The sequence below is a fragment of the Rhinolophus sinicus genome, linkage group LG02 (genome assembly GCF_036562045.2).
Source record: "Rhinolophus sinicus isolate RSC01 linkage group LG02, ASM3656204v1, whole genome shotgun sequence".
In the NCBI taxonomy this organism is placed as follows: Eukaryota; Metazoa; Chordata; class Mammalia; order Chiroptera; family Rhinolophidae; genus Rhinolophus; species Rhinolophus sinicus.
In genome coordinates this window covers 81,887,599-81,903,032 of record NC_133752.1, presented here as the reverse complement: position 1 = coordinate 81,903,032, position 15,434 = coordinate 81,887,599, and the positions used below count along the sequence as shown (strand labels likewise).

General features: G+C 37.6%; 1 protein-coding gene across 16 annotated transcripts in view; it reads right to left on the bottom strand.

Moving 5' to 3' along the window:
• PARD3 (par-3 family cell polarity regulator) overlaps positions 1-15,434 on the bottom strand; it is a 612,084-nt gene that overhangs the window by 497,080 nt on the left and 99,570 nt on the right. For all 16 annotated transcript variants that reach the window (XM_074324693.1, XM_074324707.1, XM_074324692.1 and 13 more), the window contains exon 2: positions 14,582-14,683. In XM_074324693.1, coding sequence (XP_074180794.1) covers positions 14,582-14,683 — 102 coding nt within the window. The remainder of the gene's footprint in view (positions 1-14,581; positions 14,684-15,434) is intronic.

Sequence of the window (15,434 nt, the reverse complement as noted above, 5' to 3'; positions counted from 1 at the left end):
CTCAGGAGTAAAATAGGGTGTAACAACACACCTGCACTTAGCAGGGTGTGAGTAAACACACCAGGTTCAAAGAAGTCTCTTTAACTCATTCCCTGCCAAAACAGACAGAGGTGACAGGATAGAATCAAATCACAACTCCTACTTCAAAAGAGGAGCCCTCTTCGCAGGACCATTTTTTAAGCTCCGTGAATATGTTCTGTTTCCAGTGAATGAGAAATGCAATGATCAAATGCTCGAGTAAGTACTTTTTACTCATAAAAATATAGGACAAAAATGTTCATAAGAAAATGAATTAGGAGTCTAATGAATTTCTCACTAGGAATGAGAAATGCAGTGATCAAATGCTCAAATAAGCACTTTTTACTCATAAAAATATAGGACAAAATTCACAAGAAAATGAGTTAGGAGTCTGGACCGCCTTTCTGTCCCACAAAGGAGTGGAAGGGAATTTTTCTGTCCCTTTAAAAGGCAGCATGAGCGTCTCCCCTTCACTTTATCTCAGGTCTAACTGAACTGAGGCTGAGTGTGAAGAGAGATCATGAAAGTAAGACACAGGAGAAAATGGAGAACTAGGCTTCTAGTGAGTACTGAGTATTATGAATATTCACAACACAATTAACGCTCATGATACTTTCAACACTAGAGCCCCACAAAACTCAATGCTTTAGAACATACATAAGCGTAACCCGAGGACTCAAAGGTAGTACATTCAAGGTAGTATTTTTTAATTTAGCTAATGATCTTAAGAGCTTACTATTTTTTTTAACAAGAGACATACCATTATTATTATTTTTAAAACACACACACCCACCAATCATTAAAGAAACTACAAAACTGAAGAAAATACATAACCAAACATTAGCCTACACCAGAACATCTAGCTGATAAACAATACAAATGGGAAGTTTAAGGGCAACAATATTGAACAAAGAATTACATATCACAGTGCTGCTGAAAGTTATTACCCCGTCTCCAGTTAAGTACAGAAATACAGTATGCTTTTGGAAACTCTTATAGCAATCTGACAGAATAATTCTGTCTGTTGACTCTATAGATGAAATAAAAGGAAGCAAAACACAAGCCAATTTTTCCTTGTAATTAATTTGCTTTGTGTTTCACAAAAGTATTGGTCTGCTCCAGATTGGGAATAAAAAACAAGTGTAGTCCTTCAGCAAAGTCGTTGCTGATCTAACTGAAGGCAGAGCACCCTCACATCAGACTGCCTCTCTGGGAGAGAGGGAAAGTCAGAACTGGCATGAGAGGTGGGGAAGCATTTCTGGCCGGGAAGCTGACCTGGACCTGCTCACGTATCCAGCTTGAATATTCCCACCCGTATGTGGAGTATTGCTTGCTTTAAAAGTACTTGGAATTACTTTTATTCTATAAAAAAAAAAGAAAAAGAAAAAGAAAAAAAGATGACAGACAGCCAAATTATAGAACATAGCACAATACTGTGTGGCTGAAAACTACAGACGGTGCCAAAAAATGTATACACATTTTAAGAAAGGAAAAAACTGTCTTAAAATTGTAATACTCAATATATACCAGGAACAAAAGATGAATACGAGTCACGTGTATACATGTTTTTGGCACCCCAGTATGGTGTTAGCGTTTTCATCTTCCTATTTTACAAGGGCTCCCTAAAGGTAAGCATTCCATACTCACGTCGACATCTCAAGTTCTGCCTGGAACGGAATAGATGCTTAATAAGCACATGGGCTACAGAAAATGATGCTGTTGCAAAAATGATGCTGCAACTTCACTTCAGTCTCAAGTTCCTAAAACTGAGAAGTCTCTACTGACACTACCTATTATTGCTAATCACAAAATGCCTGAGAGCAAACAGTCACCACTTGACTATCCCCCTAGAAGGAAGGATCGTTTATCAATTTTTCAGTAAGAAAATAAGTCAAACAATACACTATACATTCCAACGCAAGGAATATCAGAATTCTGAAATACAGTGTACAGATTCTACAATTCCCTCATTCCAAGTGAATTTCCAATTTTACACTATGTGACTTTATCATATTAAATATGGTCTTTCCTGGGTGGCAATCAACTGCTTGCCATTTAAAATCAGACTCGTCTACCATAACACTCATTCATTTCTAGGGGCTTTCTAAGTGTGGTTTTCTGTACATATTTTAGAAATAATACTACCACTGCCTCACGTCTGAGGAGTAATATTCCTGCATTGTCTCTTTTTAGTCTTTTAAATTCAGTTTTTCTCAAAAATCTAAATTTTATGTTATTCTCATTCAAATGTCTTGATACAGGACTTCCTTTTCCACATTTCATACTAATTTCCTATTTAAAATTTGTTGGTATTTTCCATCAGTCAAGGCTAATATTGAGTCAAGGGTGCACCACCATCAGAGGAACTAACAAAGATTGTTAGGTTAGAATGATTGCAAATCTTTGCCATGTGGAAACACTATGTGTCACATGTCTTTAAATACCATCTGTTCTATATAATGTGATTTCCAAATTCCCATCTCCAACTCTGATCTTTCCCTTGACTTTCAGACTTACATGTCCAATGACCTAATTGACATCTCTTCTTGGATGTCTCAAAGGCATTTCGAGATCAGTTAAATGTTCCAATAGGAAAGAGACTGACTGTCCTCAATCCTGTACCCTTACTCCATTCCTCAAGTTTTCTATTTAAATGAACCTCCCACAGTAAACAGAACCTCCCTGTCCCCTTTGGTAATAAATGGGAGCCTCCATATCCCCACCCAATTTGCTCCAGTTAAAATGCCAAAAGTCACCCTCTGCCTTCATTCCTCACAGCCTGAACTCTTGGAAATTCTAACTATAAAACATATCTCAACTCCACTCATATTTCCCCAAGTCTACTTTAGGCTCAGGCACCATCATCTCTTCACTAGACAGCAGCCTTCTCACTGGTCTTTCTCCCCTTCTTGCTCATCTACAATGCACTCTTCCCAAAGCAATCTTCTAAAAGTATACATCTAATTATATCACTCTATAGTTTGACAGTTCAGTGGCTTTTTGTTGTGTTTACTATCAAATCTCGAAATTGCTTGGTGTAGCCTTTAATAACACCCCAACATCTTCCTCGGCAATTTCACACATTTCCCCCCTCCCAGTTGCTCACTGCATATCAGCAATAATAATTCCCTGTGGCTCCATGAACACCTCAACCTTTTTCTATTACAGGTTGCTATATGAGCTGCTCCCTCTGCCTAGAGTCCTCTGATCCCAGATGTTCCAAGATTGGGCTCCTTCTTATCCACTGAAGTCCAGACCACCTGTCTCCTGCTCAGAGACGTCCTTTTCAACTAGCTGAAAGTACCACCCCTTACCCAGCCACCTATTCTCTAGCACATCCCAGACTTACTTCCTTCATAGTCTATTTTTCTCACTGCAAAGAAAGCACTGGAATATTAGAGAACTCCTTCCACCCCCCACACATCCTCAGTACCTCCAGCTATTTCTCAAGTACATTAGGAAATGAAAAGCATTTGTTGAATGAATACCAGAAGAATGAACTGAATGAAGGAATCAGTGAATCCATAAGATCTGCTTAAACTTTCCTCAAAAAAGTGCTATAATTTTAGTTTGATATATATGAACAAGGGGCATCAATAAATGTGAATTGTGGTCAAATCATACATGACACTAAGCTTTTGACATTTTAATAGTCATATAAGACAACAGAGTAATCTGACAAAATGAAAGTTCAAATCCACATATTTTAATAGCCAAACTAGTTTCTTTCTCCAACCCCAACTAAAAAATGTTTGTTATTTAGTGCTAGGCAGTAGCCCAAAGGAGTAAAAAAGACCTGTAAGTCTGGAAACATATTGGGTTCTCCTTCTTTTTAAAAAATGGGGACACTACCACCTAATGTTACAGGATTGATACAAAGGTGTGCAGCATACAAGGTTGAACAAAAATTTAGTTACTATATTTGTAGGTTTATTCTGGAATTACAGGAGGATCAAAAGGTACAGAATCTGCTTCTTTTCCTATAAAATCCAGGAGAAAAAAAATGCTACTTTTTACATGATTTCTATCCTCTATAAATAAATGTGTGAATGAATAAATAGCATGATCTTGTTTATCATTTAAAATTAGATCTCCAATATTATTCAAAAAATATTAATGAAGAAGAAACCAACAGTCATCTACCCTCCTCTTCTGTTTCTTTTTTCTTTGCACGATGATAATGCTTTATTACATATATGAAAAGTTGGATTTTACGTGTTTCACTCAAGAGATGAGACGAAGGAAGACTTGAGCTAAAGATTTTTAAAGATGCAATTTATTATAAAGCAGCTTTGGTGGCATTTATTCTGAGCACTTGTTTTGAAATGTGTTGTTTTTCTAAAGAATTATCATTGTTGACCAGGTAATATTTTAAAACTGTAAAACAAGGCCTACCCTTTCCCCCTAGCTTTACTGAAATACAATCAATACGTAACACTGTTAAGATGTTCTTTGTGCTGATTTGACACACTGATATATTAAAAAATGAGTACAACCATAGCAATTACCATTTCTTTTTTGTGTAGAGAACACTTAAGATCTACCCTCTTAGCAACTTTTAAAGGTATTATATAATACAATATTATTAACTATACTCACTATGCTGTACATTAGATCTCTGGAATTCATTCATCTTAAGTTTATATCCTTTGCCCAAAATCTCTCCTTTTCTCCCACTCCACCCCCAGCCTCCAGTCTAGTCTCTGTTTCTATTAATTCAATGTTTTTAGATTTCACATGAGATCATACAGTATTTGTCTTTCTCTGACTTACTTCATTTAACATAACGCCCTCAAGGACATTCCATGTTGTCACAAATAGCAGTATGTCCTTTTTCATGTCTGAATAATATTCCATTTTACACACACACACACACACACACACACACACACACACACCACAACTTCTTTACCTATTCATCCATTGATGGACACATAGGTTGTTTCCATGTGTTGGCCACTGTGAATAATGCTGCAATAAACATGGCAATGCAGCTATCTCTTTGAGACAGTGATTTCATTCCCTTTAGATATATACCCAGAAGTGGGATTGATGGGTCATATGGTAGTTCCATTTTTTGTTTTGAAGAATCGCCATACTGTTTCCTATATAGTGGCTGTACCAAGTTACATTCCCATCAACAGGTTCACTAGGGTTCCCTTTTTTCTGCATCCTTGCCAACACTTGTTATCTCTTATCTTTTTGATGACAGCTATTTTAACTGTGAGAGATGATACCTAATTGTGGTTTTGATTTGCAATTCCCTGATAATTAGTGGTGTTGAGCACCTTTTCATGTACCTGTTGGTCATTTGTATGTCTGGTGCTTTGTCCACTATTTAATCAGGTTTGATTTTGTTGTTTGCTTTTTTTGTTTGTGTGTTTCGCTATAGAGTTGTCTGAGATCCTTATATCTTTTGGATATTAACCCCTTATCAGACATATAGTTTGCAAATATTTTCTCACATTCCTTAGGTTGCTTTTTCATTTTGTTGATGGTTTCTTTTGCTGTACAATAGCTTAAGTTAATGTCGTTCCATTTGATTATTTTTGCTTTTTTTGCCTTTGTTTCTGGTTTCAAATCTTTGTTTTTGATTTTTGTTTTGTTTTGTAATGATACAGTCCCTGTTGTCTTCCAAATACCAAAAGTCAAAACTGGGATCATTGCTTCTATTCTGGTTCACATGCATATACACATCGATAGTACACTGGGAACCCTCAAATTCTAAGGATGTCGAAAATAAATAATGTATTTTTTCTAATTATATTACTGAGCACTCATTATGTGCCAAGCTCTCTTCCAATTGATAGAAATGTAAAAATAAGCAAATAGTTATCTATAGAACCTCATTTTATAAAACAAATACATGAGATGGCCTGGCTGGGTTGTTTTTAAATCATTAGGAACTGGTGTTAAAAGAGTGAATAGTCAGCCTAATTCAATGATGGCGGGGGTACTGATGGTGACCAATCATGGTGACAGCAATTACCATTTGCTGGAACTTATTTTTGCCAAGCACAATGCTAAAACCGTAACACAAATTCTCAAGTTTAAATTTAATACGATCTTACAAAGTAGGGTACAATCATTATCCCCCATTTAGAAATGGGAAAACTGAGGTAAGAAAGAGTTAAGTACTGTGCCAAAGCTCATAAAGCAGAGGCGTCCTGGAGCCAGGATACAAACACAGGCAGTGGCCCATGGCTGAGGAAGAAACATAAACCAGTGCAGCAAACCAGGAAACGAGCACAAGCCTACAGTTAATATGATAACTGAAAGTGTAAGAGACTCTGTCCCCCACTTCCTACACAGTGGGTGGTCCTAACAAGCCATGCCCTCACTGCCTTTCCTAGGAAGGCTGTGACCCACCGATATTGTGCAGGCTGACCCCAACTTCAATACTCCTACTGCTTCTGAGTAGCCCCACCACTCAGCATGCTTACGTGGGAGACCAGCCTCTCCTCTCTGCCCTACCACTAATAGCCCTCACCACCACACCTCTGCTACAGCTGGTACTGCATCTCCGACAGAGCCACCCACAGACTGATGAGCTGTGGGCAAACCAGTACCCATAACAGGTGTAAATGTTGGGAAACAATCCCTTTGAATTAATTAATTAGTCATTTGGTGCTCTACTTGGCATTTAATTTAAATATTTTCTTCTTTAGAGCCTATCTAAAGTAAATCCATTAAGGAAGAAATTAATCAAGTCATCTAGTTAATGAAGTCTATTTATACAAATTATTTCAATTCCAGGTTATCAAACTCTTAATCATTCCTTCCCTATGCCAATTCATACTAAAGTTAAAAAAAAAAAAAAATGTTTCTATTCTAAGCTACCATTACAAATGCCTAATGCTTTCTTCATATTGGAATTAGGCAAAAGTAGAATTAAGGAGAAATGTTTAATTGGAAAGTAAAAATAGCCTCAGTTAATCAGACACTTCACTTTCAGAAATAACTATCAACACTTTTCAGTCTGTTCTTCAAATTTTTTCCAACGTACCTAATTATTTCTACTAAAATTAGACTGTATTTTATATGTCGTTTTAACCTGACTTTTAACAAATTTTTATCTGATTCATGAATTGATCTGCACTTCAGTTCCAAATATCCAACTGCCTAAAGTGACACCTCCACGGCACTCAAACTCTAACTAAAGTCGAGACTGAATCCTTCACCTACCACCTTGTCCCAAATCTGGCCACCTTGCAGCTCTTCCTGCCTTGCTGAATGGCCCCATCACCAATCTGATTTTACCTACTAAATCACTCTCTAATCAGCCTACTCCCCACCATTATCTCCACCTAGCCCAACCTCCACTCTCACACCTCCTATTACGAAACCTACTAACTGGCCTTCTTCTGTCCATTCTGCCTCCTGCCCATTCATTCTTCACACTGCAGCCAGGACACTGCTCCCATATGTAAATCTGATCACCTAAAACCCTTCAATTTTCACTTAGCTGTACTTCAAATTTCAGTTTGATAGTTTTGGTTTTGGTTTTGTTTTTTTCAGGCTAGTCTTGCAAAACCCTGAGCTTGGTCAGGATATACAGTTACATCTTTCCTAGGACCATTCATTTTCTTATGCTAGTAATTCCACATTCAATTTCTGGGATTGTTTAATTCTCTCACAATAGATCATAAGGCCCAAGAAAGCAGGAACCATGTCTGTCTTTATTTGATGTTGTGTAATAGCACAAAGCACGATGTCTAGCTCATAATTGGTGCTCAGTAAACAAGTTAAATTAACTAGAAATACTAAAAATGAGACAAAAGTCTTATTATCTTTCAAAGGAAATTATTATACGTGCTGTCTTTTAAATTATTATTATTCAGTCACCCTGGTTTGAAAAAATTCGTTTCTTAACCTTTATGCAAATGAACAAAGGGCTCTTAGCTTTGGTTCAACACTGAGGCTTTAATTCATCTATTCCATTTAATCTCAATCTCAAATGTTCATCAAAAGACACTAGGGTATGTACTTACACATAAAGAACATATTCCTTTTGATTCAGACAATGTATTTTCACAAGTATTTCACTATAATGTACTTTTCTGCAAATAGAGAGGTTTCATATGGTGGGGTATGCTTTCAGAAAGCATTGCTTCTTTAAAACGTACATTTCCTCAAGACTGAAAGATAAAGATGTCTACATTAAAAGCCTGGTCTCCAAGGCTGCATTCATTTCACCTAAAGAGAAGCAAGGAATAAAAGATTCTATGACTAACCTACCTGATGAGTAAACACCAATAGGTTGGTGACCATGAAACATCTTAGGCAGACATCATTATTCATTATAACTTATGGAAATTAAACCAGAATTTGCCCAAAGGAAAAAACTCAGTGTAAACTGTCCAGACTAAAACATTCTAAGAGGTTTCACAACCTAATGCACATGATTTCTGCAATCATTTTAAATTTGGAAAAAGTATATGATGCCATATCTCTGGAAGCACTGTTCTGCAACCCATTCTTTTTGGCATGTAAAACATTTAACTTAATTCCTCATGTTTAGTAAAATAATCTATGTGAAATGAGAATACCTTATGTATTTCAGTTATCACTGCTTTTCACTAACACATAATTTACTCCAAGCCTCAAGTGTGAACTACAGTCATCACACAGATCAGAGATTTTCCTTCATTCAGTAGGTTTATTTGGGTATTTTTGGGGTGTTTTTTTTGGGGGGGGGGTTTACAGATCGACCGTTGTAAGGACTACAATACATAATCTTAACAAATTAGTATCCGTGACAATAATATATAAAATAGGGCCTGATGCATTCATTTTCCTATGGCTTTTTTCTGTCTTTCACAACATACTCTAGTTGGTTCACTTCTGTTGTTTATGGTTTTTGTTTTTTATGTTTCACTGAGATGTAATTAACATATAACTTAGTTGGTTTTAAAATCTTGTCTATTTCAAGGTTACAGGAAGTTGGGCATCTTTGAAAATTCTGTTTACCAAAAGAGCACCTCTTTGTGAAACTTCAGTTCACAGTAGTAAGAATACCCTTACAAAAATAAAACAGCATCGTCTTCTGTATATAGACCAAGTCCTCAACAAGTAATTAGGTCCCCAAAAAAGGAGGGGGGATGAAAAGGAAGTTAGCCCACGAATTCCCCAACCACTTCTACCCTCCAGAATATGGACATGCTAAAAATAATTGACCCCTATGCTGCAATTTAGTGCTTTGGTCTTGATAACAAAGGAATTTAAATCTCAAAACTTTCTCTTATCGGGCACATACGTGGTCATGCACTAAATAAGGAGAAAAATAGAGCCTTTAAAGAAATTAACTTAGATTTGTACCAATTACAAGCTGTTAACTCGCACTGTAATTGTAGCAGCAATCCATTCCTTAACAAACTAGGGCTTGTTAATGTTTTATGAGCTCATTCCAATATCACCAAATAAATTCACCTAAATGATCCTTATTCCAGATACAAAAAACATGTATGTGGATTCTCATCCACAAATGTACAGACTGTGACTGTCTCCAGAACAGAAATAACACAGTGCTTCTCTCCACATGATCAATAATGAGGGCACAGATTCTTTAACACCTTTGTTAAAGTATATATGTACGCGTGTTTTCCACAAACAAGCAGGATACACTCACTCACACCATCACTTTGCTGGACATCGATTATTTTCTTTTTTTATGACTTGCTGCTAAAACAAGTAACATAATGATTTACGTACAGGTAATAATAACATCTAAAAAAGGAAAAATTGCCAGCTTTTCAAATTAAAGCGTGTTCCTTACCTTAAACTTCTGGCATTCATGTATTTCAAAAGCAAACTGTATTAGCACATATTTTAGAAATTGTAATATAAAACGTCTGACAGGGCAGTAATATTATTAACATTGGAGGCACAAAACTACAGCAGTTATTAGAAGCTATCAACAAGAGGAATGATGAAAAAATGTGATAAAATGCCTCTGTGCTAGCTTTAATCCAGCATGTGCAAACTGTTGCTTGCCCACGATTCCAATGCATTTTAAGAGTTTCTTTTTCTCAACATTCTTCTCAGGACACTGGCGAGATTGTCCCCCAGGCAATCCTCGGTTCTTTCCAACCAAAGCAGCCAAGAGTCTCCACAACACTCCTTCACGGTGCCTGTACCCCAGTCTACATGTACAAATCCTTCAAAAAGAGTTGAATTGCTATTCCATTCAACCCTTCCTTCACAAAGAGCAAGAAACATGGAAGATATTTCACAAGGTCATTGCAAAAACATAGTAAATATAACATCATTTTTGGTCAAAATAAAATTACATCCAACTACGACAAAGGAAATACTTGATACCTCATCTTTAATTGTCTTCGGCACCGAAGATATGAAAAAGAAGACAATGACACGTGTAAGAAAAGGACTTTCTTCTTGCTCATCATCCACACACAATGGCATTTCCCCAACTCTAAGTTCCTGCTCAGTTATGCCTGAATCTTTGTTTACACCCTTCCAGTCTCAGGTGACTGGCTACAGAGGGAAGTGAATAGTACGTACTTTTATTCTGTAATTTATTTGGAAATTTCTAAATGTACTGTAGTAGCCAGAGGGAAACACAGGAGTGACCCAGCCTACGGAGGAGAACTGAGGGAATGTTCACTGAAATTATAAGTAATAAATAATGAAGACCGAACTAGAAAGAAATTCAGACAAAATTCAGTTCAGCACTTCGGAAAGCTCGCAAGCACAAATGCATGACTGCTGTTCTAAATGGTGCTAGAGATAACTTGGAAACCATTTCAGTATTTCATAATTTGGCAAAGTGTGAACTGAGAAAACTGAGAATTAGGGACTAAGAATAAATAAAATACATGACAACACATGCACTCTGATTCTCTCTTCTCTTACTAGAAAGCAACAATGTAGAGAGGGAACAAACTAAGAAAGGACACAGTTTTATGCCCAAAGTAAAACTAGAATATTTTATATTTTAGAAAATCAAGAACTACTCTAAGAACCCAAAACAACCCACACTCATACCATTTTGAACAAATTTGGGTAAATCCTGGTCATCAGAATTATATAGGCACTGAAAGAAAACTTTCTCAGTGATGTGCACTGAACTCCAGTAATTAAAGGATCATGAGCAAAATTATGATAAAGTACTTGAATTTTCTTTTGCTATCATGTGAATTACTGCCTCTGAATCCTACTTCTGCTCCACAAAAAAAAAACCAAAAAAAACAAAAACAAACAAAACAAAAAAAAAAACATTTTTTTGTAATTTTACAAAGTCACAGTGACTAAGTATAAAATTTGCACCTTTGAGAGAATTTGCCCCACTATAGAGACTGATGGCAGGGCCCTGGTTTCAAAGCACAGATGGCCTCAGTGCCACATGGAAGATTACAAAACACAGACCCTCAGGCCTGGCTCACGGAGATCCTACTACCCTGGGCTGGGTATCTGTACTTTAAACAAGTGTCCGGGGCGTTTTCATAAAACGGAACACTATTTTTAGGAATTTTATTGTTTAGGAGAACTGTAATTTTTTTAAAATTTAAAAAAAAGCCATTTTAAAAGCAACACGGATGTCAAATCTTTACTCTGAGGTGCTGCCAAAAACAGTAAAAAACATTGCAGGATGATTAGGTCAGAATCAAATTTCAGAGCCATGGAAAAGGGCCATACACCTGACTACACACAATCACTCAGTTTGAATAATGCAGCCAACGATACCTGTGAATTTGGATATTGTGATTCTGGATTATTCATTATTTTTTTACAGTTACAACATAAAATGGGCCCTTTAATCTAGAAAACTCATTCAAAAATTTCTAATTAATCATATATATATATATATATATATATATATATATATATATATATATATAATTTCTGGGCAATTAAAATCATGATTTAAAGCTATTTCAGTCCGTGGTGACTGTATTCTGGAGCGCTTTTCTACTTGGAAACTGAATTTAATCTACATGATATAAAACTGTCTAAAAACTTATTTCACATAATAATATTTAAAACATTTTTCTCAGGTTAAAGGATTTTTAACTTGTATAGGAAATATAATAAAAGGTTCTAGAAAACATAGATTCATCGTCAAATTTACACAAGAATACAAAGTCTAAAACACAATTTAATAAGTAACCTATGATTTTAATATGCAACTATTTTAGAAGATTGTACAGTTTGCCTTATCGTAGGTTTTTCTGTGTGATCTAACAACTGTGTTAAAGTAAATTGTATTATTTTTCATTGCTGAGTAACAAATTACCCCAAATATCTAAACAAGAACATCAACCACCTTAACCTAACTGATCTTTATAGAACCCCAAACCCAACAATTGCAGGATACACATTATTTTCAAGTACACATGGAACAGCCACCAAATTGACGTTTACTGGGCCATAAGTCTCAATACATGTTACAAGATTTTTGTTTAATTATATTGCTGCATATCTGTATCTCAGTATTCTTCTTACTCACAACGTAACCTCAATTTAGACTGCAGCGCAGGGAAGAAGGCTGAGAAAGAGCGGCCTGTATTTCATACACCTCTCAGGCACTGGTGCGTGGTGCTGAACGGAAGGGGTCCATTTAGCTCAGTGTCCTCAGAGCGCTGGTTCCAGCCTCACCAATCTCACTCATACAACCACCCAACACCCACAGCAGGATATTCCAAGCAATACAGCAGAGCTGGGCGTATCTCAGAGGCAACCTTATGTAAAGATTTTGGTGCCTTCTAGATGCTAACGGACACAGAAATATATTTATAATCAACTCAAAGACAAAAAGCAAGCTACTATTCAATCCTTTTTATTTAAAATAAAAAGAATGTGTGTATCTATATCTAAAGAAAAAGAAGGGTCAGGATGCAAAGCCCACTCAAATTCTAACAGTTATAAGCTTTGGGCAGGAATGGGATTACAGGTGCTTATTTCCTTCTTTATATGTTTACTTTTTCTCATAAGAGGATATATTACTTTTACAGAACCCCCCCCCCAGGGAGGGAGGGAGGCAGAAAGAAGGAAGGGAAGGAAGGAGTGGGGAGGGAGGGAGGGAGGGAAGGAGGGGAGAGAGGGAAATATTGAAAGATCAATACAACATTAGTTCATCTCTTACTAATATTACGGCTGAGACAGGGCGTCTATTTAAATCCTTCATAAATCTCTCTAGTTGTCTTAAGCTTTGGAGCTGAACTGCACAATAAATTGACAACAATTTAAGTCTCTGGATGGCACTCTTCATGTGGATTGCAGGAAAAGGATTTGACAGTCACCTATTCCTGGCTCACTGAAAAACCCGAAACAGACAAATGGCACCAAGAGAAATAACAGCAAATGATAAATGGGCAGAAAAGTTCTGCATGTTTGACACAAAGTGCTCCTGGCCCACAGAAGCTACAAAGGACAAATCCCACCATGGCAGGTGTTAGTGAATCAAACATCCCTGAGGGTACACAATATTTGGTACCTGAAGTTTGTCTTAACGTTTCAAGAAAACATAAGACATCCGCCCATTCTGAGGCAGGCACTGTGCTAATGCGGGAGGAAACAAGACAACAGCTGTGCTGACCAGGCTCCTAGCCAAGGAAAGGACGCCTGGAGGAGGAGGCAAAGGGCCAGTAAGGGGAGCTCCACAGCACAGCCGATTTACCATCTTCCAACCCCATGATGTAACCGCTCTGGTTTAACCTACCCTGTGCGATTACACAGCCTTGATGACACAACTGTGTATGGGGCTGTGGGCCCTTCCATCATTGCGTTGCAAGTCAACACAAAAGAGGGTGTGGCCAAAGCTGGCTCAAGTTTCATCACCTCAGTTACAATAAAGTATTTGCTGACTTCTATATGCAGAGCCAAATACCCTATCACAAATTCTTAAATTGTTGAGTCATTCCTCCCCCTCTTCCTCCTTCTTCTCTTCCTCCTTCCCTCAAAGAGTACAGACACAAAGGTGGGTACCGGCTAACGCTCCAGTCCTTGTGGGAGGCCACGTTCATGATGCCAAAATCACAGGCTACACAGAAGATGGCATTCCAGTAAAAGCACCCCCAGAGCAACATGGAGGAAAGGAAGGTGCCCTGAGAGCCCAGCACACAAGGGAGATCCCTGGGGTGCACGCTAGTTTGGCAGCCACGCAGTGCACCGCACAGGCCGACCGGTTGGATGGGCCAGTGTGGGGATCAGAACTCAGAGACCATCGAAACACAGTGATTTTCATGACAGACCTGAGTTGTCAGGGAAGATGTTACGTTTGGTTAAAATAAGGGAGAAAAACGGCACAAAAAAACCATTCAAAGATATTTCCATTTTAAAAGTTTCAATTTTAAAATCCCCAAACTTAGCACTGAATCCCAGGTATCAAGAAAAACATTATACCCTACAGTTCAGGGTAGAGAAGATTCACGATACTTGTTATAAAACAAACACACCAGAGTGAGTGGCCCAAATGTTCTTTAAAGCGTGTGCATGCATGCATGTGTGTGTCTAAAAACAGAAAGGAAAGTATTCCCACCTATCCACTCCCTCCCCAACCTTCACAAAATGCACTCGGAGCAGCTTCCCCTGGACTTGAACTCACTCTGTCTTTATCATCCGCTACATCACAGAGGGTGTCATCAAGGTCCAGTATTCCTCCATCTCCGTGTTCCAGTCGATGCACCTGTATCCAGTAGCTTGGATCCTGTACAAAAGAACAGAGACATCAAATACAGGCAGTGAGCATCACCAACAGGAAACGCAACCATTTTAACTGCAAGAACTCCCTGCCATGGAAAGAAATCGACCCCATCAACAACACTGCAATTGATGGAAAATTCAGGTCGCTCCCTATCTCTGCTGTTGAGTGGTTTTTCCTTTTCCTTTATGATGGAGTCACTCATACACACTCTTTCCTTTGGCCCAGATGTTGCTACACTATTAGCATAGGAACTGCAGAAACCAGCAAAATGCACTGCCTCAGAAATATTGATTTCTCTAAAGTATGCTTGGCTCCTTACTGCCCACCTCTGAATCCAATCCACAGAAATATTCTAATAAGCAAGCAATGCACAGTGTATGTCTGAAAAACGAATGTCACAGCCTATCTGAATAAACGGAGCTTGCTCAAAGTACTCCCTACTAACAGGCACGAACACACTGACATGGGATAACGTGGACAAGCCTGGAAGTGAACAAAGCAAGCTCAGAACAATGTGTGTGGTTTCAGGTTATTTTTGTAACAGCAAAATTACATACACTTGTATACATGCATATAAAAATGTGCACACAAAAATACACACCAAAATTTGCAGTGGTTATCTCTGAAAAGTGGAATTAGAAGTAAAGGACTTCATTTTCAATTTCATACACTTCTACATGGGGTATCTATTATGTGTACATGTGTACATGCATATATATACACACACAATAACAAAACATGTTTTAAAATTATT